Source organism: Glycine soja, chromosome 11 (assembly GCF_004193775.1).
Source record: "Glycine soja cultivar W05 chromosome 11, ASM419377v2, whole genome shotgun sequence".
Lineage (NCBI taxonomy): Eukaryota > Viridiplantae > Streptophyta > Magnoliopsida > Fabales > Fabaceae > Glycine > Glycine soja.
The window spans coordinates 24,490,442-24,514,339 of NC_041012.1; the positions used below are offsets into that span (position 1 = coordinate 24,490,442).

The 23,898-nt window shown below is 31.3% G+C and overlaps 1 protein-coding gene and 2 long non-coding RNA genes across 3 annotated transcripts; 2 read left to right on the forward strand and 1 right to left on the reverse strand.

The window, feature by feature from the left end:
- The first annotated feature begins 11,575 nt into the window (after positions 1–11,575).
- On the forward strand, positions 11,576–13,778 carry LOC114373780. The gene is made up of 3 exons (XM_028331321.1): positions 11,576–11,710; positions 12,334–12,426; positions 13,509–13,778. Exons 1-3 carry the CDS (start codon positions 11,632–11,634, stop codon positions 13,607–13,609), a joined length of 273 nt encoding a protein of 90 aa, XP_028187122.1. The 5' UTR covers positions 11,576–11,631; the 3' UTR covers positions 13,610–13,778.
- Positions 13,779–16,579: 2,801 nt separating this feature from the next.
- Positions 16,580–17,885, reverse strand: LOC114375062. The gene is made up of 3 exons (XR_003658691.1): positions 17,314–17,885; positions 17,146–17,229; positions 16,580–16,751 (listed from the first exon to the last, which is right to left on the reverse strand). It is a non-coding gene; the product is annotated as an uncharacterized LOC114375062 (long non-coding RNA).
- A 3,347-nt stretch (positions 17,886–21,232) lies between these two features.
- On the forward strand, positions 21,233–23,710 carry LOC114373786. Its single transcript, XR_003658460.1, has 2 exons — positions 21,233–21,354; positions 23,413–23,710. It is a non-coding gene; the product is annotated as an uncharacterized LOC114373786 (long non-coding RNA).
- The last annotated feature ends 188 nt before the right edge of the window (positions 23,711–23,898 follow it).

Genomic DNA, 23,898 nt, shown 5'->3' on the forward strand with positions numbered 1-23,898 from the left:
GCTAATTGTTTATTATGAAATTGATGTGTTATTATGTCTTGATCAGAGTGTCTGATTCTTGTATAATGTGATTGATAATTGAAAAGTATGATTGATGGATGAAAAGTGAACTTTGAATGACAAAGTGACGGAATTACGTGAGTTATGTGTAAATGAGTTTTATTTAGTTTATATGATATGTATATCTAGTTTTCTTGCTTCTCTATTAGTTAGGAATGTGATATCTCACTCCCTGTGTGTTGTTTGTGCCTGGATCCTATGATGATCTTGAACTTTATGTTTGGGGGAGCAGATGACTAGGTGAATTGCTTTAAGGAACCTTGTGCGGAAGGTCGTCGAGACACAACGCTCTGATAGGATGTGACATTGGCATATAGGGTTTTATATTAATTGTATGAAGTCTTAGACGACCTTGTTTGAGCCGAGATGACTTTATTATTTATTTGGATAAGTTTGAATATGATGTAGAAGAAAGTGAATATGAGTCTTTTATCCCTTTGAAAGGATTGTATTTAAAAATGTAAAAAAAATTACTTTTAATTAATATTTGAATTTTTATTCCTTTGTTAGTATATATGTGAGGGGTAGAGGGTGTCACATTTAGTGGTATCAGAGCAGGTCAAACCTTTCATCCCGTGTGTTATGTGCTTACCATATTCTGGTGTGCACTTTGTGTGATTACTTATGAATGTTTTTTTTTGTTGAACATACTTGAATTATTGATTTTATTTTCCTTTGCATGATTAAATGAGATTGAAAAATGCTTGTGATGTGCCTTGCATCCTTAATGTTTGATATACCATGAATCCACTGTTGAGTCATGAGTTATGAGACTGGCCATCTCTATAATTCGTGAAGTGCGATAGGAGGCCATGGCAAGCCATTAAGTGATACAAGTTGTCTTGAAAACTTGATGTGTGTATTAATATCATCAAGAACCTTGAACTTGCAGGTGTGTTGTGAATGAGTGTGTCTTTCTTAATGTGTAAACGCATGACTACTTAACTCCCTTTGTTTTGTGTGTAGTCGTGAATGTAGTTGTTGAAGTTGTGATTCCTTAATACATCCGTAGTGACTGTTTAATTCTTTATTCTTATATGTATGTTATATACTTGTTATAGGAACCTTATAATTTTATGTATACTTGTAGTATGGTGCTTTGCCTTAATTGCATAAATGGTATGGTTGTTTGTGATTTCTTATTCTTAGCGATGCTGATACTCTATAGTTCGATGACTCATATTGAGATATATTTCATAAAGAATACTCTTTGATTGTACCTTCTGATTCTAGTGCAACCTATTCTTTGTGTTATGAGCCTACATCAAACAATTGGATTATCGATGTTTCTGTCACAATCAAGCGATAGTTGATGTCTCCATATGTACGTACACTATGATTATGTTTTCGTTTCTATAATTCATTTGGAATGTCTGTTGTTGATTCTGAATGAGTGATCTCTCTTGATTTAAAAGTTACTGTCTCCTAATCATTTAAGGGTTCATTTTGTTATGGGTTGCTCATCTTCCAATCATGTCTTGTCAAACTGCTTGATAATTTGTCATGTTGTTACTTCTACTACGAATAGAGAGAGACTTCGCTCTTAGTAATCATGTTAAGGTGTTTCGAGAGGAAAATACTTGAGTAGGTATGATCCTTGTTACCTGTAGATGAAAGTCAAACTTAGTAAGACGTGTACCTGTGTTCCTTGAGGATATGCTTAGTTACCACCTAAGTGCGAGATTGAGAATCTTGTAGGTCTAGTACCTCTAGAAACCTGTAGCTGTAGTTCGCAAGAAATGTTAGGTAAAGAGTTGTTTAAGAATATAGAGTAGTTGGAAAAGTTGTGAAGAATAGTTAAGAGGTTTAATGTGTTGGATCAAGTGGCCTCAAAATAATTAAGAACGAGGGGTTGAATTAATTATTCCTAAACCTTTACTAATTAAAAAATTACTCTTCTAAGGCTTTTACTAAGTTGTTAAGAGAATAAGGAGTAGAAGAAAAACTTAACAAAAAGTAAAAGCAGAAATTAAATGCACAGCGGAAATTAAAAGAGTAGGGAAGAAGGAGACAAACACACAAGAGTTTTTATACTGGTTCGGCAATGACCCGTGCCTACATCCAGTCCCCAAGCGACCTGCGGTCCTTGAGATTTCTTTCTACCTTGTAAAAATCCTTTTACAAGCAAAGATCCACAAGGGATGTACCCTCCCTTGTTCTCTTTGAAACCCTCGTGGATGTACCCTCCACTAGAACTGATCCACAAGAGATGTACCCTATCTTGTTCTCAGTCAAACCCAAGTAGATATACCCTCTACTTGTACCACAAAGGATGTACCCTCCAATGTGTTAAGACAAATATCTCAGGCGGTTAAACCTTTGATACTTTGTGGGGATTCAAAAGAATTCTCAGGCGGTTAGTCCTTTGAATACTTTTGTATAAGGGAAAGGGAAGAATCAAAAGAATTCTCAGACTGTGTCGTTTTGAATTCTTTGACAAGGGAGAAGGGAGACACAAAAGAATTCAGGCGGTTAGTCCTTCGTTCTTTTGGAAAAGGGAGAAGAGAGACACAAAAAGAATTCAGGTGGTTAATCCATGGCGAATTCTTTTTGGCAAAGGGAGAAGAGATGAAAAGAATGAATAGCACAAGTTTTCAAGGTTCAGAAAACCAGAAAACTTTGGAAAGCTTTTGGCACAAAGAAGAAGAAGAAGTTCAAAGAGATTCAAGGCTTGTAAAGGATTGTATAAGATTAATTGGAAAGTATCTTGAAAAGCAAATCAAAGCCTTGCTTTTATAGACTCTTCATGTCTGGCCAAGAGGACCATTTAGAAGAGTTATAACTTTTAGAAAAACTTAAAACCAATTTGAAAAAGTCAAAAACCTTTTGAAGAGTTACATCTTTTGATTTATTCAGAAACAACCACTGGTAATCGATTGCCAAATCAGTGTAATCGATTACACAAGGCTTTTATGTGAAAGGATGTGACTCTTCACATTTGAATTTGAATTTCAATGTTCAAAGGCACTATTAATCGATTACCAAAACATTGTAATCGATTACATCTTTTTGAAATTAATTGGAACATTGTAAATTCAGTTTGAAAACTTTTTCAAATCCATTTTGCTACTGGTAATCGATTACAATAATCTGGTAATCGATTACTAGAGAGTAAAAACTCTTTGGTAAACTTGTTTTGAGAAAAAATCATGTGCTACTCAGTTTTTGAAAAAACCTTTTCATACTTATCTTGATTAAGTTTTTTCTTGATTCTTGAATAGCCTTTTCTTGATTCTTGAATCTTGAGTCTTGAACCTTGATCTCTTGAATCTTGATTCTTGATTCTTGAATTCTACTTTCCTTTTGAATCTTGAAGTGTTCTTGATTCTATCTTGAACATCTTGAACTCATTCTTTGATTGACCTTTGAGTTTTTTGTCATCACCTTTGTCATCATCTTTTGTTATCATCTTTGTTATCATCAAAACATCTTTGAATCACTCTTGATTCACCATGAAGCTTTGCTTCTACAATCTCCCCCTTTTTTATGATGACAATTTCTGAAATCAAGAAACACACACACACACACACACACTTTTTCCTAGTCGATCACTCACATAAATTCTCCCCCTTTGTTTTTGAATTTATGCTTCTCTTAAGATTAAGTTGATTACTCATGTGAGTTCTTGATTTAATCCCTATTTCTCTCCCCCTTTGGCATCAACAAAAAGCCAAAGTTCGTATCAAATTTGAAGTATTCAAATATAACTAAACATTCATACAACATTCATGGAAAAACTATCAACCAAATCATGAAGCAAGAACCATGAAGCAATAATCATGAATAGATTAACTATAAAACCCACATAGTCAAATAACATACTTAATATTTGTTCAAACATACCATGCAAATAAGAAAATAGTAAATTGTTCAAATACCATAATAATATAGCCAAAATACAAGGCTGAAAATCAAAGTACTAATAATATAGAAATCTAAGATGATGGTGGCGGCGGTGGTGGAAGATCGAAGCTTGAACGAATGTAAGACACATCTTCTTCAACCTTTGTGATTCTTGACTCCATTTCATTGAAGCGCATATCCACTTGTAATTCCAAAGTGTCAAACCTTTCACCAACAAAGGTTTGAAGACCATCAAACCTGCCCATTATCTTTGAAAGGAGAGATGAATCCTCTCCATCATGTCCTTCTTCACAAACATGTCGAGCACCTTTCTTCATCCAAGAGCCATCATTCTCCTTTTGATAACCGAAAGATGCTATGACTGAAGCGCCTTTAAGGAAAGATCTCTTGATTGGAACATAAGGTTCAGAATCAAGAGGGATGTTTAAGTGTTGATGGAAAAGGGTAACAAGATGGCGCATGGAGCATTCAATGGCAATGACTTATGCATGTGATATCTAACAAGATGTGCCCAATCAATTTGTAAACCTTTATGAAAGGCCCACATGACAATGAGATCTTCTTCAGAAACCGGAGCAAGGTTTGAAGATCTCGGAAGCAAGATGTGAACAATAAGGTAATGGAGGATGCGGCTTTCAAAAGCCAATGAACCGGCAAGAAGCCTTCCGGTCATATCCGCTTGGTTGGTACAAACCAACCGGCGGGCATCATGTACAGAGAAATCAAACTTCCAATCGTCAATCAGTGCACCTTCAAATGGTACACCTTCGCTTGGCAATTGGGTTAAATCATAGAATAGGGACTGGTCAATGACCATCTTAATCCCATAAACTTCAGACATTAGGGTACCTTCATGGATTTCTAAATTAGAATAAAAAGCTTTGACTAGTTCAGAATAAACAAGTAATTTCAGAGACATGAATGGAATAAGATTGGAGTTTTCAAATGCTTGAAAGCATTCAAAACTGTCATTTGAGAAGAAATCCATATCTATGAATTTTGGGTCTATAATGGAATGAGAAGAAAAGAGGTTTGTGTACCGTATACGTTGTTCCTCTGATGAAAACAATGATCCAAAGGGAATGGAGGAAGGAATTGGTGTTTCCTGTGACCCAAAATGCCGTTGACTCCGACTCAAAGTGCCCTTTTTCTTCTTCGAAGGTTCAGCCATTTGAAGAGATTTTTTGAGATTTCAATTGGTTCAAATGAAAGATAGTGGAAAAAGAAGAAGTTTGGGCTTTGTGGGGAGTGGTTTGGACAAGAATTGAGTGAGATATGGCTGGAAGAAAATTTGGGGGCGAGGGTTTTCGAGAGAGAGAAGAGTTGCAGGTTTCAGAATTTGAAATCTGAATATATAGGTGCAGGGATGCATTGTAATCGATTACACAAATATGGTAATCGATTACCAGAAAGCAACATTGCCAGAAATAACTGCTTGTAATCGATTACACTATTATGGTAATCGATTACCAGTGGTTATTTTAGCCAGAAAACAAAAACCAAAAGGCTTTCTAGGAGAAAAGAAATTTTGAGTGATTATCAAAAAACACTTTTTAAAGAAAAAATACTAAACATACTTTATGAATAATTCTCAATCATGTAATCACATATCATATCATGCAAAAACATTAAAACATGTAGATAATCAATTTTATCAAAAACAATCAAAAACACAAGTATGATGAATATTGATTTTATTTAAATATATGAATAAATATTTCATGCAAATAAGATGAAATCAATCAAGAACACATACTCATGATTTCAAACAATAAAAAACAAACAAATAAAGAATTGTTAGTCATCATACTCAAATTGTTTAAATAAAAATTTCAATTTAAGAGAAATTTTAATAAGAGAATGATTTTGATATTACCTTTTTCAAGATTAAAGTGTCTAGATCTTCAGAGATGAGGATCATACTTTTTCTCCTTGTTTTTCATTCTTGAGAGATGTTCTCATCACTTTCATAATCTTTGGTTAGAAGATTAATCTCCTTTTCTGAACCATCGGATGAATCATTGTCATCCCATGCAATGTAGGCTTTCTTAGTTCTTCTTTCATCAAATCTTTTCTTTTCACTTTTCTCCGACCATTCTTCATTTGAAGGGCAATTGGCCTTGATGTGACCAATTTGGTTGCATTTGTAACACCTAAGGACTTGTGAATCATCTTGTGATTTTCTTCCATTATTGAAATTCTGATGCATGTCAATTCTTCTTTTCTTGATGAATTTCTGAAATTTCTTAACAAAGAAAGAAAAATCTTCTTCATCATCTGAATCTTCTTCTTCATTTTCTTCTTGTATTGATGATGAGGCTTTAAGGGCTATACTTATCTTCTTTTTGTCATTTTCTTCATTCTGATTAAGGCGTTGAAGTTCCATCTCGTGTTCCTGCAATTTACCAAATAAAGTGGCAAGAGACATGGAAGAGAGGTTTTTACTTTCAGAAATAGAAGTTACCTTGGGCTGCCATTCCCTACTTAAACATCTTAAAACTTTATTAATCAAATCTTCATTAGGAAAGATTTTTCCTAGAGAAGCAAGGTGGTTTACTATATGTGTAAATCTTTTTTGCAAACTATGAATATTTTCATTAGGGTTCATCCTAAATAATTCATATTCATGGGTTAGGGTATTGATTCTAGACCTTTTTACATCTGTGGTTCCTTCATGGGTTAAATGGAGAGTATCCCACATCTCCTTGGCATTAGTACAATTTGATACTCTAAAGTACTCATCTATTCCTAGGGCTGAAGTGATGATGTTTTTGCCTTTGAGATCATATTGGATTCTTCTCCTATCTTCTTCTGTCCACTTATCTCTAGGTTTTTGGGTTGTAGTACTTGTGCTTACATCTACTATAGTGGGTATGTGTGGTCCTAATTCTATTGCTTCCCAAATATTTAGATCTATGGCTTCAATGAATATCTGCATACGGGTTTTCCAATAATGGTAACCCTCACCATTGAAAATAGGTGGTCTGTGAATGGAATTTCCTTCAGGAAACAAGGGATTTGAAGAGGCCATGAATCTTGAATTTGTTAGACTTTCTACAAGATACCTGCTCTAATACCACTTGTTGGATCAAGTGGCCTCAGAATAATTAAGAAGGGGGGGTTGAATTAATTATTCCTAAACCTTTACTAATTACAAAATTACTCTTCTAAGGCTTTTACTAAGTTGTTAAGAGAATAAGGAGTAGAAGAGAAACTTAACAAAAAGTAAAAGCAGAAATTAAATGCACAACAGAAATTAAAAGAGTAGGAAAGAAAGAGACAAACACACAAGAGTTTTTATACTGGTTCGACAACGACCCGTGCCTACATCCAATCCCCAAGCGACCTGCGGTCCTTGAGATTTCTTTCAACCTTGTAAAAATCCTTTTACAAGAAAAGATCCACAAGGGATGTACCCTCCCGTGTTCTCTTTGAAACCCTCGTAGATGTACCCTCCACTAGAACTGATCCACAAAAGATGTACCATCTCTTGTTCTCAGTCAAACCCAAGTAGATGTACCCTCTACTTGTACCACAAAGGATGTACCCTCCAATGTGTTAAGACAAAGATCTCAGGCGGTTAAACCTTTGATACTTTGTGGGGATACAAAAGAATTTTCAGGCGGTTAGTCCTTTGAATACTTTTGTATAAGGGAAAGGGAAGAATCAAAAGAATTCTTAGACTGTGTCGTTTTGAATTCTTTGACAAGGGAGAAGGGAGACACAAAAGAATTCAGGCGGTTAGTCCTTCGTTCTTTTGGAAAAGGGAGAAGAGAGACACAAAAAGAATTCAGGTGGTTAATCCATGGCGAATTCTTTTTGGCAAAGGGAGAAGAGATGAAAAGAATGAATAGCACAAGTTTTCAAGGTTCAGAAAACCAGAAAACTTTGGAAAGCTTTTGGCACAAAGAAGAAGAAGAAGTTCAAAGAGATTCAAGGCTTGTAAAGGATTGTATAAGATTAATTGGAAAGTATCTTGAAAAGCAAATCAAAGCCTTGCTTTTATAGACTCTTCATGTCTGGCCAAGAGGACCATTTAGAAGAGTTATAACTTTTAGAAAAACTTAAAACCAATTTGAAAAAGTCAAAAACCTTTTGAAGAGTTACATCTTTTGATTTATTCAGAAACAACCACTGGTAATCGATTGCCAAATCAGTGTAATCGATTACACAAGGCTTTTATGTGAAAGGATGTGACTCTTCACATTTGAATTTGAATTTCAATGTTCAAAGGCACTGTTAATCGATTACCAAAACATTGTAATCGATTACATCTTTTTGAAATTAATTGGAACATTGTAAATTCAGTTTGAAAACTTTTTCAAATCCATTTTGCTACTGGTAATCGATTACAATAATCTGGTAATCGATTACTAGAGAGTAAAAACTCTTTGGTAAACTTGTTTTGAGAAAAAATCATGTGCTACTCAGTTTTTGAAAAAACCTTTTCATACTTATCTTGATTAAGTTTTTTCTTGATTCTTGAATAGCCTTTTCTTGATTCTTGAATCTTGAGCCTTGAACCTTGATCTCTTGAATCTTGATTCTTGATTCTTGAATTCAACTTTCCTCTTGAATCTTGAAGTGTTCTTGATTCTATCTTGAACATCTTGAACTCATTCTTTGATTGACCTTTGAGTTTTTTGTCATCACCTTTGTCATCATCATTTGTTATCATCTTTGTTATCATCAAAACATCTTTGAATCACTCTTGATTCACCATGAAGCTTTGCTTCTACATAATGTGGAACCTTAAGAAGAGTGTAAGGTAGTTAGTAAGGCATTAATTGTTAAGCATAGAAGGATTCAAGAGTGAGTGTTCTTGCGTAAGGTAGGTGACCTAAAAGATTATTGATGATAGTTGTATGATTAGTGAGATAAATATTAGTTCTTTTTACCTTAATATGGAAAAAGTTTGTGGATGCTTCAAGAAATACCTTAGTACCTATTGTGACCTCTATGTGTACCTGGTCATGTCATAATATGATTGATGCCCATGTGTGTTTGTGAAATGCGTGACAGGATCTCCCACCCTAAGTTAGCTCTTGATGTGGTTTCGATGATTAGTGTTTAGTATGTTTCCAGTTAAGTTGAATTATGGTGTGTATCATAAGGTTATTATAGACCTTTGGGAATCATGTTTCGTGCTAAGAGTTTTGTTATGCATTTTAGTTAGATGAAGATGACCCTTAGAGTATGCTACGTCTAGGTGAAAGATAACTACAAATCCTTCTTGGGCAGAAGTTGTTTTGAGATGAGAGGAAACCTAAGATTAAGGTAAAATTCCCTTAACTAGTAGTCGAACCAAAACGTTATTTTAGGATTCCTTGAATTAACCTTAATTCTTGTTGGAGATTACTCAAGTAAGTTTAAGTTTTCGGGTGAGATCCTTGTAAGGTGTAAGCCATAAGTTCATACAGAAGTCGACCATTGTAAACCGTTGAGTGCTATCTTAGCCGCGTAGGTCCTTATTGGAGTAGTAAAATATTTGAAATAATTTTTAAGTTTAGAGGAGTGCTTGTATGAGGACAAGTAGCGGCCTAAGTTTCCTCGATAACTCAATATTCATGAAAGGATTTATCGTACGTATGACCTAAAGTTTGTAGCCACGGTTTTCGCTTCCACACTTTAGAGACATTACTGTTAGTTTGATACGTTGTGAGAACCTTAAGAGTTAAATCCGAGGTAGAAGAGATGAGTAGAATTCTTAACAATCTTGTTGTAAGTTTAGTTGATTTGTTAATATGATTTTGTTGAGGTTTTTTAAATTTGTATGTTATTATTTGTGTTATATATATGTTACGTTAATTTTAGTTGGTATGTTATTATTATTTGGTTTAGATTTTTTAGGTTTGTATGGTATTATTTGTGTTATATATATGGTATGTTAGGTTTAGTTAGAATGTTAATATTATTTAGTTTACTTATTTTAAGTTTTTGCTGAAATATATGATACATTATTAATTTTATATATATATATATATATATATATATATATATATATATATTGTTTAAATTTTTTTTTCCATAGTAACTTTTTGATTTATTTTAATTTATTTGTATAATATATGTTATTTAATTTAAATTTTGTTATTTGTAGAGTATTTCAATAAGTATTTTAAGTTTTGCATGTATTTTTATTTATTTGGAGAGTATATTTAAATTTTATTATTTGTATCATATATTTTGTTATTCAAATATATGTATTCTGTTGTTTATTCAAATTTTAATTATTTGGTATGTATATTTAACTAAATTTTTGTAAGTGTACTTAATTTTTTTATGTATAAATTTTATTGTCAATTTATTGTATTATATTTTATTTTGCAGTATCAATGACATCTTTCTCGTCATGTTCATCAAATATACAAATTAAGTCTGGTCCAATTGATGGTTATGTTTTATGAATGCAAGCAAAACATGTTTCAGAACATGTTTTGAATGGGAAAGAAGATAGAAAATTACATATCAGACGAGTTGTCCCCATATATTTAAAGCATATTGATCTCGTCAGCACCACTAGCTATATCAGTGATCTCGCTAGTACCATTGGCTATATCTTTGTCATCTCGCCAGTTGCACTGGCTATATCCCCATGGTCTGAAAAAGCTGCCTCTGAACCCTAAAAAAGTGCTGCCAAAATCTGGAAAAGCTGATGCCCTAGCTATGGAAATCGCCGGTCAAACTGGCTACTCTCCTGCATGGTCAAATCGCCAATACGAGTGGCGAGACCATTGCATTCTGCGCCACGTGTCGATGTCAACCCAAACTCGCCAATGGGGCTGGCGGTTTCCATCTTCCCTGCATGTATTTTATGTAGAAAACAGACCCATGCTAGAATATGTTTAAAAACATCACCATTTTACGAATAAGTTTGAAAAAGTAGCCTCTTTAGGGCAATTTGCCTATTTTTACATAGGAAGAGACTGTAATACTTGCATTTTTTAGGGGGGAGAGAGACTGCAAAATCATACTACAATACTTACACCTTTCAAAGGAGTAGAGAGTAATTTAACAATATTATGTTAAATGAACTAATTTTTTTAATTGAATATAAGAGAAAATATTGAAATCTTCATTCTCATTTTAAGCCCACTATATCAATAGGTATTCGCATCCGAGATATTGTAATTGTCCGCTTTATATTGGTCGAATCTCGTTACAATTAAAAGGTGCTTCAAAGAATAAGGAATAAAGATATTTATAAATTATCTCTAACATCAACTCTTAAATATGATGTAGAGCTTTTAGGTATACTAAAAAAAAAATCCATTATCTACCGAAAGAAAATCTATTTAATCAATGGAGAAAGGGGTTACAAATCCTGAATTCAGAAAATGGACTCCAAAAGCTTCATTAATAAATACTTGAAACTCATTAAAGCATTGATGACATCATAAAAAAATGAATGCAATAAATACTTGAAATGAAAGCATTAATGACAGTAAAAAAAAAAATGCAATAAATATTTGAAACTCATGAAAACATTGATGACAGTATAAAAAATAAATGCAATAAATACTTGAAATGAAAGCATTGATGATAGTATAAAAAAATAAATGCAATAAATACTTGAAACTCATGGAAGCATTGATGACAGTATAAAAAAAATAAATGCGATAACTCATTTTTTACTCTATAAATTGTAGAACAATTTTGTTGTCTTCTACCATCATACAACAAAATTGACTTTCTTGAGTTTGAGAGATGGCTTTCATCGCTAGGGTGTGCTTGCTCTTTCTTTTGCTAACCTCTGTAGTCACCTGCAAGGAACAACCTCTGATGAGTTTAGTTCTTTACATAAACAATTGAAAAAATATAGTATACATAACTTTTTAAAACGTGTTTTTAGTTTATTCTTTTCTTTTGTTTATGAAAAATGTATTTGCATTATGTGTTTTCTGATGCTTGATATCCTTCCAAGTTAAATTAAAGATTAACAAGAAATAATTTTCTCATAATTGTAATAATTTATTTCCACATTTCAAATTTAATGTTACTGCTGCAGAGATAAAGGAAAAAGGGAATCAAGATCAAATTTTGCATTTTGCTATGTTCTGTTAGGCATTTTTTTTAGTATGCATACAATGGTAAAGAATATTAGTGCTGCTTCAACGAGACTATTTTTTTTTTTCATATATAATAATTAGTTAGGATAGACCCATTACTACTCATACTAACCATTTGTTGATTAGGCATACTATTTATAATCCTTATTAGTATAAATTAAGAGGTATGTTTACTTTTGTTTTTATTTTTTGTTTTCATTTTTTTTAATTTTATAAACATGCTATCTTATCTTTAAAATGTTTTCTGTTTCAAATAATTACACATTAAAAGTGAAAATGACTTTTTTTCTTTTCTTTCTAAGAATCTAACATTAGGTGAAATGATTTTAATTTGAAACAGGGGACCTAAATAGCAACCACAACATAGATGATTATTACTATCCAAAGGCCAATCCAAAATACGATCCTCGCATTTCTCGTCCACCACGTCCAGGTGAGTAGTTATTATATTTATTTTAAAAATATACTATATTTTAAATAAATTCCACATTTAATATATTTAGATTTTTAAGTCAAAATGTCTTATAGCACATGTTAATGTTCCCGGCTTGTTAAATAAATAATAAAAAAGTCTCATTCAATTGATTGAACAAGATATACAAATTGGTATATACGATGCTACTTATCTTTAATTTTTATAGATAATTAAAAAACTTGTTAAATAAATTAACTAAATACTAACTATATAATGTTAGACCCAGCCTTTTTTACTTAACTTTTTAATATTCCATAAACTTTAAGTAATACTTATTCTTTCTTAAAAAAAGTAATAGTTATTTTGATAAATTATAAATATATCATCAACACTTTGTTTTTTTCTAATGGTGAATATACCACCATGAGTGTATTAGGAAATTTTTGCTCCAAATGCTGAATAAATATTCTCGCTCATGAATACTAAGATTTCCATATCGCTCTAAACGTTAGTAATGTACTTATAATATAATTTTAAATATATTTTTTATTCTTAAAAAAAATTGTCATGAGATTCATCACTTGATGTCTATGTCACTGTTTGAAATTTTTTACTTTTTACTATTTCTGTTAATAATAAAAAGTACAGTAAATTTTATGTTGATAACATTTTCCTGAAAGGATTTATTTATTTTAAGAATATACACAATATTTAAGGAAAAGTTATTAATAATTTGCGGACTGTGTTGTTCTTCCCGGCCACCATGTTAGCATTAATAATTTGCAAACTGTCATGTTTGTGGATTAAATAAGTAAAGATTAACACTTAACATAAAACTTAAGGTTAATAATCTCTACATCTTTGTGTTATTACTTGTTGAATTCTAAAGATTAAAACTATATATTAAAATTTAAATATATATTTAAGAGAGGTGTTCATATTTTCCTTTCAATTATATTTAAGTATAATTTTTTCTTATAGGAAAGATGTTTATAGAAAACTAAGAGCATTGTATTCTTTCTCATCAATTATTTTGGTTATTTTTTTAATACTTATATAAGTCACAAGGTAATAAAAGTGATTTGGGTGTTCTTTTTTAGGGAACCGAAAGATGCAGATGAGAGAAGAAGATTATCCCGGACCAGGGCCTAACACTATACATTATCCTTTCTCCCCTCATCCTCCCCCACTTGATGATTGAAGACTTAGTGTTATAGACATGGCTAATGGAGTGACAGTGGAGTTAAATTATAAGCATGTTTAAATAGATTAAGTTACATATATATGAGAACAAATTTGAAATTAAAATGTATAAATTTCTCTCTCTAAGTATTTTAATAAACATATATGTTTAGGACTTGATCTCAAAATTATTAGTTGTTGTTTCTTTTTATTTATTTTTACCGAAAAATGTTAGTTTATTAGTTTTATAGTTTTCTTAAAAATATCAATTGAGGAAATTCAAACTAGTGACTTCTCTCTCCTCCTTTCACCCTTCTCCAATCACTGAACTAATCTTATATCTCCAAAATTATTGGTTGTAATATAAGGAGCGGCTTTTCTGTCAAATCTGATGACTTTATGTTGCTGCCTGCTGCTCATTTCTTTTGGTCAAAATTAGTTTTAAGGTCATTTTTAAATTCATTTGGCTAGCAATAATTGGAAAGACTCTTCGTACTGGTTGAAATGGTTTTTTTATGCAGCATCAATTTTGTTGTAGACAAAGATTTTACTTAGTATCATTCTTCAATCTCAAAAGGATAACAACTTTTTATGTTTCAGTCAGATTGTTCTCCAGAGTGATAATTTCTTAGATTTAGAATATTTCTTCAATCAATGGAACACAAGAAAACATCCATAATGAATGGTACAAACATTACACTCACAAGGAAGCACAAATGAAGTGAAAATTAAGTAACTCTTAAAAAATTTGTACCTTAAGAGTGAAGGCTTTTGATATCACTTTCAGTAATTTATGATATCAACTGTGTCCTGTGGAGAGGTTTGAATTAAGTACTGCATTGACCTCTTTACTTCCTCATCAGATACATTCGCGCCCGGAATCATTCTCACTTTTCGGTGACTCCAATCCAACAAAGCAAGGTGGTATAGTTATAGAAGGAATTGAGAGAAGAGTGAGTTGGAATAGACATAATTTAATGGATATTCTTGAATTCAAGACTGAGTATTGAAAAAAAAGAAGCTTAAATACATTTTTCATCTTTATAATTTTATGCTTTTTTCATTGTTTGTTTTAGTATTTTTTTTCATTCATTTTAATTCTTAGAAAATATGTTTATTTTGTTTTTCGTTCTTAAAATATTTTAGATTGCACTACCAATGGTAAAAAAAATAGTATCTAAAACACTTTTAAAAAAATAAAATAAAACAAACATATTTTGGTAAGGACTAAAATAATTTTTTCTGCAAGAACAAAAACGCAAAATTACAAGAAAAAAATATATTTAAAAAATAAAATACAGACATATCATGAACCTTACTCTTAGCAAAATTCCGAGGGTACTAGGAGAGAGTGTCATTGTCTTTACATTATATATCACTTGCAGCCAGCTTACATTAACTAAGTAACTGTTCTCAAACACATCAAGATGTACTTTTTCGAGAAAAGAAAGATTGCATGTGGAGGAGAGTTGGCGGTTAGTAAAACCTATGATCATGAGCGAAATAAGATTTGGAGTAGAAAGTGCAATATCACAATCTTGTCCTCCAAGGAGATTGAGTATGGTCAAACTGGTAAGGTTGGAATTAGATATGCAGAGTAGTTTTGCATCCTTATGCAAAGAACAACTTCCAATGACCAAAGTACCCAACATGCTACAAGTTGAAAACAACTCAGCGCATTCATTGTGTGAAAGTGAAATGCTCAAGATGCAAGCAAGCTTTTTAATGCTGACAACTGCAGAGATTTTGGAAGTTTTTTCATTTAAACATCACAGTTAATGGAAAGCTTAAGAACTACCAAAGATGTTGGGGGAAACTCAAATTTGGTTCTGAAACTTAACTTTGTGTCGATTGTCAATATTTTAACATTGTGCATAGAAGCATATTTCATGACCCTATTTAGGAGTTTTGGCTTAACCGAACCATGGCGCTTGAAATCAAGACTAAGAAAGGAAATTGAGTCATCTCGACTAAACAGAACCCAAGATACAAATTTTCTAAAATTGTTCAGCTTACTGAAGTGTGAAGAATTGAATGCGAGATTAGTGAGATGTTTCCAAAGGTCTTTCTCCTCTTTACTATCTCTTCCTCTTCATCTTCATCACCAACTTCCCCTCTCTTCCTTTTCCTACCCATATATAGCCCAAAATAGTTGCTCAAATATTTCATTTATAGATATTATCGAGAAATTTGCTTAGAGACCAAATTGGGGAGTGAAAATCTAGAAGTACTTAGCATAGCAACACAACGAATAATTCAAGTTGCTTCTAGTCATTTTCCTAAATCATTGGTAAAAGGGAAGGAAGGTTATGCCAAAAATACCTTGTAAATTGTGATTTGGAGACAGATTAGTGTCACAACTCTGGTTTTTTTTTTCTCGAATGCTGCTTACTACAACAAATCTGTTAAATAATGGAGGTTATTTTTTCGTTTAGTGGAGGTTTTTACCCTCCGCAAAATAAATTACGGAGGTTGTCAAAAACCTCCACAGTTATATTCGCCACAAGCAATTAGCGGCGGTTTTCGAAAACCTTTGGTATCGAGAATATTTTGCAGAGGTTTTTTTGTAGAGATTTTAAACCTACGCTAACTGTGGAGGTTTTTAAAGGAGGTTTTAAACCTACGCTAACTGTAGAGGTTTATTGGAAGAGGTTTTTATATCTACACTAAATATGGAGGTTTTTTGTAGGAGATTTTAAACCTATACTAAATGCAGAGGTTTATTAAAAGAGGTTTTAAAACTATACTATGGAGGGTTTTTTTTTAAATCATGCTAACAATAGATGTTTTACAATTGATTTCTAATTCTCCTTATTTTCTTGTATATAATGATTTTGTATACTCATTTTAGTTTCATAATCTACATGTATTACAATTTTTCATTTTCTTATGATATCGATAAAAAAAATTTAATAAAAAAACTCATAATGAGGACATAGAAATTATATTTCAATAACCAAAATAATAACATATAGTTCAAAGATTTATAATTCAAATTTCTATTGTAAATCAAAGTATGACATAAAATCCATAACAAAGTAATATTAGTCTTGTACTAAACTTTAAATCCAAAATACATTATAAGCAAACTAATGGTTGCTAGCACCAGAAAATCCCCTTGCATCCAAAGGTGTATTAGGAACACTTGAAGCATCATTTGGCTGAAATAGGAAAAGAAAAAACACTTAGTCACATATACTATATACAAGGGTGTATCACACATACTAAATCATAATGACCATCAATAAAAATAATCAATTCTAAACAATTGTTTTAATATTCTAAACTTATGCATGGTTATTACCTTGGTCATATATGTTTACTTAAAGACCTAACTTGAGATAAAGAGTATTAAGAGCTAGCCAAAATGAATAAAATTCTACCTTAATATTGTTGATTAACTATAAAATCTACCTACAAAACTGTAAATTAATTAACTTAATAAACACACATACCAATTACAAAATATATTTCCTTACTAATATGCGTGAATAAATTAATAAACTATAGACATATGTAAAACAGTTTTAAGAGTACATTGTGTATTATACTAACAAGTTTTAGGATACCAACAACATCAAGAGGAGAAGCTTCAGATTCATCAACTATGTTTTGAGTCAATCCTACTTCAATTTGTTCCTGCAAACATGTAATAAAATGAAATATAAAATTTTTAAGATTAAGCACAATCCTTGAAAACAATGTTACTAAAGAAAAACATACCGCTATAGTCTTTGCTGCTTCATTTACAAATGATTCATCTTTCCTTTTATGAGTTTCAATATATAATTGTCCACAACTTGCTAGCTTCCTAGTTTCTAACAATTAAGATAAATAAAGAGTAAGTAAACATTGAACTTCTTTAATTAGTAAAAGTTAACATTTAGTGTCATTACCAACTCATTTCTTCTTCTAGGATTAGCTTTGGATCCACCGGTGTGTGGAATAACTTGTTTGCTTCGAATTTCTTTATTTCTCCTACAAAGTTCCTATATGCAAAGTAATTTCAAGTTTACAACTTGTAATAGTAATCATATAATTAGCTATAAAAACAATTCAATAACTAAAACAATCTAATTAGAACAAGATAATAATTTGTATAAAATAAGTCATTGAATAATATTATTTAAAATATAATTTACGTTAATAAAAAAAGCTTAATTTTTCTAAGGGGTTCACACTCAACACAAGAACACATCAATTTCACAGCAATTTCTCATTAGGACATCGACTGATTCATCAAACATATATAATTTCACAGCAATTATAAGGATAAAATGAAAATTACAAAAACACCCCAAAACTCATTCTAATTGATATCTCTAAGGATCCCTACACATGTTCTCACTAATCCCTAATTGTGAATAACTCATCCCTTACTTGGGCTCACGTGTCTTCAGCCAGCGATAACAGCATCTCTAGTAGTTCCCTGAGATTCCTCCAATTTTTTCCTCTAATTGCTCCGATAGAGTTCCCAAACGTCAGAGAGACAGAGAAGGGATTGAAGCCTCCGCTTGTATGCGATTCATTTTTTCTCTCTCCGTGACTATTATCTCGCAAATCCCAACGGTGAAGGTGTGCGGAACTGAAACACGAACCACATATCAAAATTTCATGAAAATCCAATGGTTAACGAAACCTGGATCGTAGTTTTATTGAGACCGTTTTGGGTTTCTGCGGGAAAGAAAAAAAACTACGATGCAAAAGGTATTTCTCTTAGCTTAGACATTGTATCGAAATTCCCAACGGTGAGAATGCTCGGAATTGGATTGTGAACATACTATTTAAATTTAACAACGATCCAACGGTGAATGAATCTAAGATCGTCATTTTTCTGAGACAGTCTTGGTGGCCTGCGGGAAAAAGAGAGGGTTTTGAGAGGAGAAGGGAAAAAAACGAAAATGAGGGAAAGAGGAGGTACATGAGTTAACATAACTATTTATACGTAGGGTACTCAACCTATTATTTGCTCTATATTTATTTATTTATACTAAAAAGCTTTATAAATTTATTTACAAAAAAAATGGGATGTGAGGGAGAGTTAGAGAGGGAAATTGGGATTTTGTGATTTTTTTGAGAGGGAATTTTTTTTTGCCGGAAAAAAACATGATTTATTTTATTTTAAAGAGAAAAGAGTGAAAAAATAATATTTAATTAGCAGAGATTATAAACCTCCGCAAATTAAGCACAAAAAATGGTAGTTTTTAATAAATTAAGGAGGTTTCTAAAACCTCCGCAAAATAACCTCCATTATTTAACATTTTTTGGTATTTCAAGTTTGATACAATACCCGTCTAATTCTAGATACAAATATTAGTGACATTGGTTATTTGTTATATTTAATAGACTTTTAATTTTTTTTACAACTAAAGATTAATTATAAATAATTAACAACACAACCTAAATATTATCTTCTTGACTATAACTACGACAATTATATGTTAAAATATAGGAGAGTAATTCCAATTCATGTGTTAGCTATACCTTATTTACAATCATGTTTTTTAACCTATACACGACAAGGTTAAAAATATAACATTGAATCTGTTAATTAAGTCAAAAGAATTTGAACAAAAAGAAAGAGTGTGTGACAGTGTGAGGTTTATGTCCATTGCGACAATTTTCTCACTTTGTTTTGTAAGAACGCTCCAATCATATGAAATCAACATAAGTTTGAAGAAATATTCAAACTGAGTGTATTTACCCTCAAGACTTATACTCCGAAGAGTCTGTCAGGGTCTCTCCCTCTTGATTCAGGTCCAACCTAGAAAACATTTTAACATGTAGACTCTATCTATGAACTATACAAAAGACACAACTCCTTAAGTGTTCTCAAAATAACTTTAAGTCGTCGTGCCTCCTCATAACATTAAACTTGTCGAGTTCCCACAGTGGATCTCATCACACTATTCATTGCGCATTAACTCATCGCCCTTAAAGGGTCTTACAGTTGTGTGATTATACAATGTATAACTCACAACTTAGTACGTACAATATCTCAATACACATGTATCTTAAAATTCAACACATACTCAATTTATCACATATATCCAATCCCAATCACAATGTTGTAATCCCAAACAACATGTTATCACACCTCATGAATCATATACATATCACAGAATATTCATATATGCATGGCACAAACACAGACTTTACCTATGAATTATGCAATACACACAACTACTTAATTGTTATCAAAATCATTTTAACTCGTTGTGCTTCAAAGTGATTAGACTCGTCGGATTCCCACAGTAAAGACCATCATTAAACTCACCGTACATTAATTATCGCCTTTAAAACTCATGGTGCATTAACCTGTTATTATGATTGGATTTTTTCTTAGCATTTGCTGGTTTCCCATTCACTTGTTATTCCTGATTTATTCTCCCCATAATTCTAGTAATATTATTTCCAATCATAATCTGAAATTAATACCCAAAAACAAACCTTCCTAATTTACCGACACTTCAAAAGCATCCTGTGTGGGAAATCAAACTTCATTTGCAGAGTGACACAAAGGCATTTAGATTATGTAGTATCAACATGGTAAAGGGTACGTATCAATTCTGCAGAACTATAACACTGGCTAGCATCGGTGTCTGTCTCATTCTGGGAAGCATTACTTGGCAATAAAATGATGCATTTGTAAAAAATGGATGTCACTGGTTAGATTTTGGTTGCTGCAGTATTAGTACATGTTATTGTATAAATCAAATTGTGCAGAGCACTAGCAGAATGATTCTCATATATGGAATATGGTTTCCTGGTTTTTGCCATATTTTCACAGCTTGTGATATAGTAATACCAGTTAATTTAATGAAATTCTCTTTTTTGCCGTGAAAAAAAAATGCTGACCTGCTTAGACAATTCGAATCACAAATTCAATAATATTTCAAAAAAAAAAATCGGATATTCGGTATCGAATTTTATGCAACTAACGGGGTTTGATTAAAAATATAAAAAATAATAACAAAATCTTTCAATTGAATCAAAAAAGTAATTAGGACGTGTGTGTATATATATATATATATATATATATATATATATATATATATATATATATATATATATATATATATTGACAGAAAAAAAAATTGATCAGGTAGTTGGACCCCGCTGTAGAAGTTTGATGTACATGCAAATTCAATTTGACAAAATGAATAATTTATTTTTCGTTTGAGTATGTTTGAAAAATACATTTGAGATAAAATTAATGTTTACTCCTGAAAAATACAGCATGTTCACCGTAGTATGATAAAATATGGAGTAAACATTAAGATTTATTTCTTACTTTTTGATGTATTTTTTTACATTCACATCTTAAAAATGTATTTTTAAATTAGCTCCAACTTTTTATTATCTCACTACTTTAACGTTAAAAAATATTTTCTGAACAGGAACGCACCTTACGTGTGTTGGTGATCCCGTTGACCTTATGTGAACGTGGCGTGATATTTTCATGTTTGGTGGTTTATGAACCCAACGCAACACAACTTGTATATTGTAATTTGCATTTAGGAAAGTCGACTTCCACCTCCAATAGTATTCATACACGTGTTCCAGAGACTTTAGACATGTTCTCTCTCCTCTATAATCTATAAATAGTTAAGTACAACATTAGACTAATATACTACCTTAATTCACCCTCAGTTGACCTAAACATGGCATTTGGAGCTCACAATGGCGTGTGCTTTTCCTTATTTTTCATAACTTTCTTGGTAATATTTTCTGCCACTGCTCGAAGCCCTAGTCACTTCTCAAGTGAGTTTCCTTTTCATTTCATCTTATTTTCTATATCTAATATCATATCTCCCATTATTTTGTTAGCTAGAGGTAATTAATTAGAAATTATCTAGGAGGCCAACATTATATTAGTTAAAAGGAAGACTTTGATACATTAAGTTCATCATCCTTTTTTGTGGTTGTTAATTATTCAGTTTAAAGTACTAAAAAGTCTAGCTTGTTGGAACATATCTTGCTTTCGAAAGGATAGATTTAAAGGAAAGAAATTAACCAAAGCACAAAAACTTCTCTTGTTATATATGTCGATCTGCCCCTTTCTCTTTATCAGTTTTAGTTGTGTTCTCCCTTTTCCTTAACAATCAATTCATACAATACAATAATCTTTAGAGTATATAGAAATTTTATGGGTGAAAGTTACCAAAAAAAAAAAAAAAACGAAAGTTGCCAGATTGATTTTTGCTAAATTTTGGTATGTTTAAAAAGAGAAAAGTTTCGCCGTAAAAATAAAAAGAGAGAGGGAGAGAAGTTTAAAAGGATTTCTTAAGCTTTATGTTAATTAGTGCAATTCAATCACGTTTAAAGATGAAATCAAAAGGTATGACGTTATTAATACTCTTCCTCCACCTCCCATCCTTATTTATAAGACTCAAGAAAAATAATATTTATTTTTTATAAGACTTAATTTATTATATTTTTTATTAATTATTTTTAAATTAAAAATATCTCTCATTACAAAAAAGATAATTTAATGATAAATAATTAAAAAAAGAGTATTAACAATAATGATAATTTTTAAAAAATTATAAATTTAAGATACATGTATTGATATCAACTATATTAATATTTTTTTATGAGTTGACATAAGTAATAATAATTTATATTTTTTAATCAAATAGTTAGTGTAAAGTTCAAAATAATCAATTTATGACTAATATTATGATTATTTTAAAAAAAAAAATTTCTTAATCTTAATACATGAATTATTTGAGTATTACTTATTAGGAGTGTATATGCTATATATATCTCGAAAGATGGACAGGCTTCGTGTTCCTACGATTTATGACCTTTCATTTCCAAGTTATAGATTATGTCTTCTTGACTTTTTGCTAAGAGACAAAATTATATAAGAGAAAAAATTATATGAGAATTTCTCTTAGAGTAAACTTTTTACTTCATCCACCAGTTAAAAATATCTTGAATATGAATTTTAAAGTAATCATTAAATAAATCAATACTTATCCATTACATGACAATATTTAGATTACACTATAAAAAAATCTTTGCACTATATGTCAAGTATTTCAATTAAAATTTAATATTAATTGTGTGGATTAATTTAGAATTCCTCTTAAAAATTTATTTTTCACACACTGTTAGAATATAATTTTTTATACTGTTAACTAGTAATCAGAAATCACCTTATATCTCTAAAAGGAAACAACTTATATGATATCTTTAAAATCGAACAATCTTACCTTAGATGACAATATATAATAGTATAAAAATATTCATATTATCAATGCATTATAATTATATTTTATTTTGTAATTAGTTAACTTTTAATTATATATTAGCTTCTCATTACTAAAAAAGTTGTTTTTTTACGACGTGTATTTTATATCGGTTATATGCAACTGCCTTAAAATGTCACGCGGTGACAGTTTTGTAATTAAGAAGAATTTATAATACACATCTTAAAACGGGTTTAATTTACTAGGAAAAACTTAAACGACAATGGGTTTATATATAGAAACGACGTTGTTTTTCTTCTATGCCAACAGTCGGTGTCCTTTAATTTAAAATCCCTAATACTTTAACTAGAACCCTTCACTCTCTCGAGCTTCCCTTCACTCTTGCTTTGGTCACTAGCTCACACCTGCACAAGAGCATTGCCTGTTTCCGCGATGAGCTTGATGCCGTCCTCGGTTGTAATTTTAAATATATTTTTTATTCTTAATTAATTGTAATGATGTTTATGAGAAAAGATAAACATTAGTTTGACTACATTTCATATATATTTCTTTTCATGTTTTTTGATAAGTAAAATATCGCTTTACTTTGGATTATTACACACAGATGATGAAGTTGCTTCGAGCATGGTGGGGAGGTCATTGAAGGTAATAAACCTTGAAGACTATGGTGGACCAACTGCAATTCGTGAGCACGATCCATGGAAGGGGGCTAGTCGGGGAGGTAATGCAGGGCGAAAAGGCTGAGCCTGAGAGATTATTGGAAATGTATAATAGTTTACCTTATTTCAGTTAATGCAGTCAATGCAATATATACTTAACCTTTTATATTATAAACATATGTACTTTTGAGGTCGATGAAGAGTAAAATAATTTCTCTGGAAGAATGGGAAGATTTAAAGGAATATTTATATATATGTTGATGATCATCAAATTAAAAAATAAAACTCGATCACGTGCCCTGGCCATTGTATTAATTTGTATCGAAAGAAACTATAGCTAGGGACAGTCATGACAATATAAAAATAAATTTATTCACTACTATCCATTAGGTCTTTGTCTGCATGTCACGTGCATGAACCACTAGCCAACA

Coding starts and splice junctions, on each gene's coding strand:
- LOC114373780 (XM_028331321.1), top strand. CDS start 11,632: ATGGCTTTCATCGCTAGGGTGTGCTTGCTCTTTCTTTTGCTAACCTCT. Junction 11,711..12,333: donor CAAGGAACAACCTCTGATGA/GTTTAGTTCTTT, acceptor AATTTGAAACAG/GGGACCTAAATAGCAACCAC. Junction 12,427..13,508: donor TTCTCGTCCACCACGTCCAG/GTGAGTAGTTAT, acceptor GTTCTTTTTTAG/GGAACCGAAAGATGCAGATG.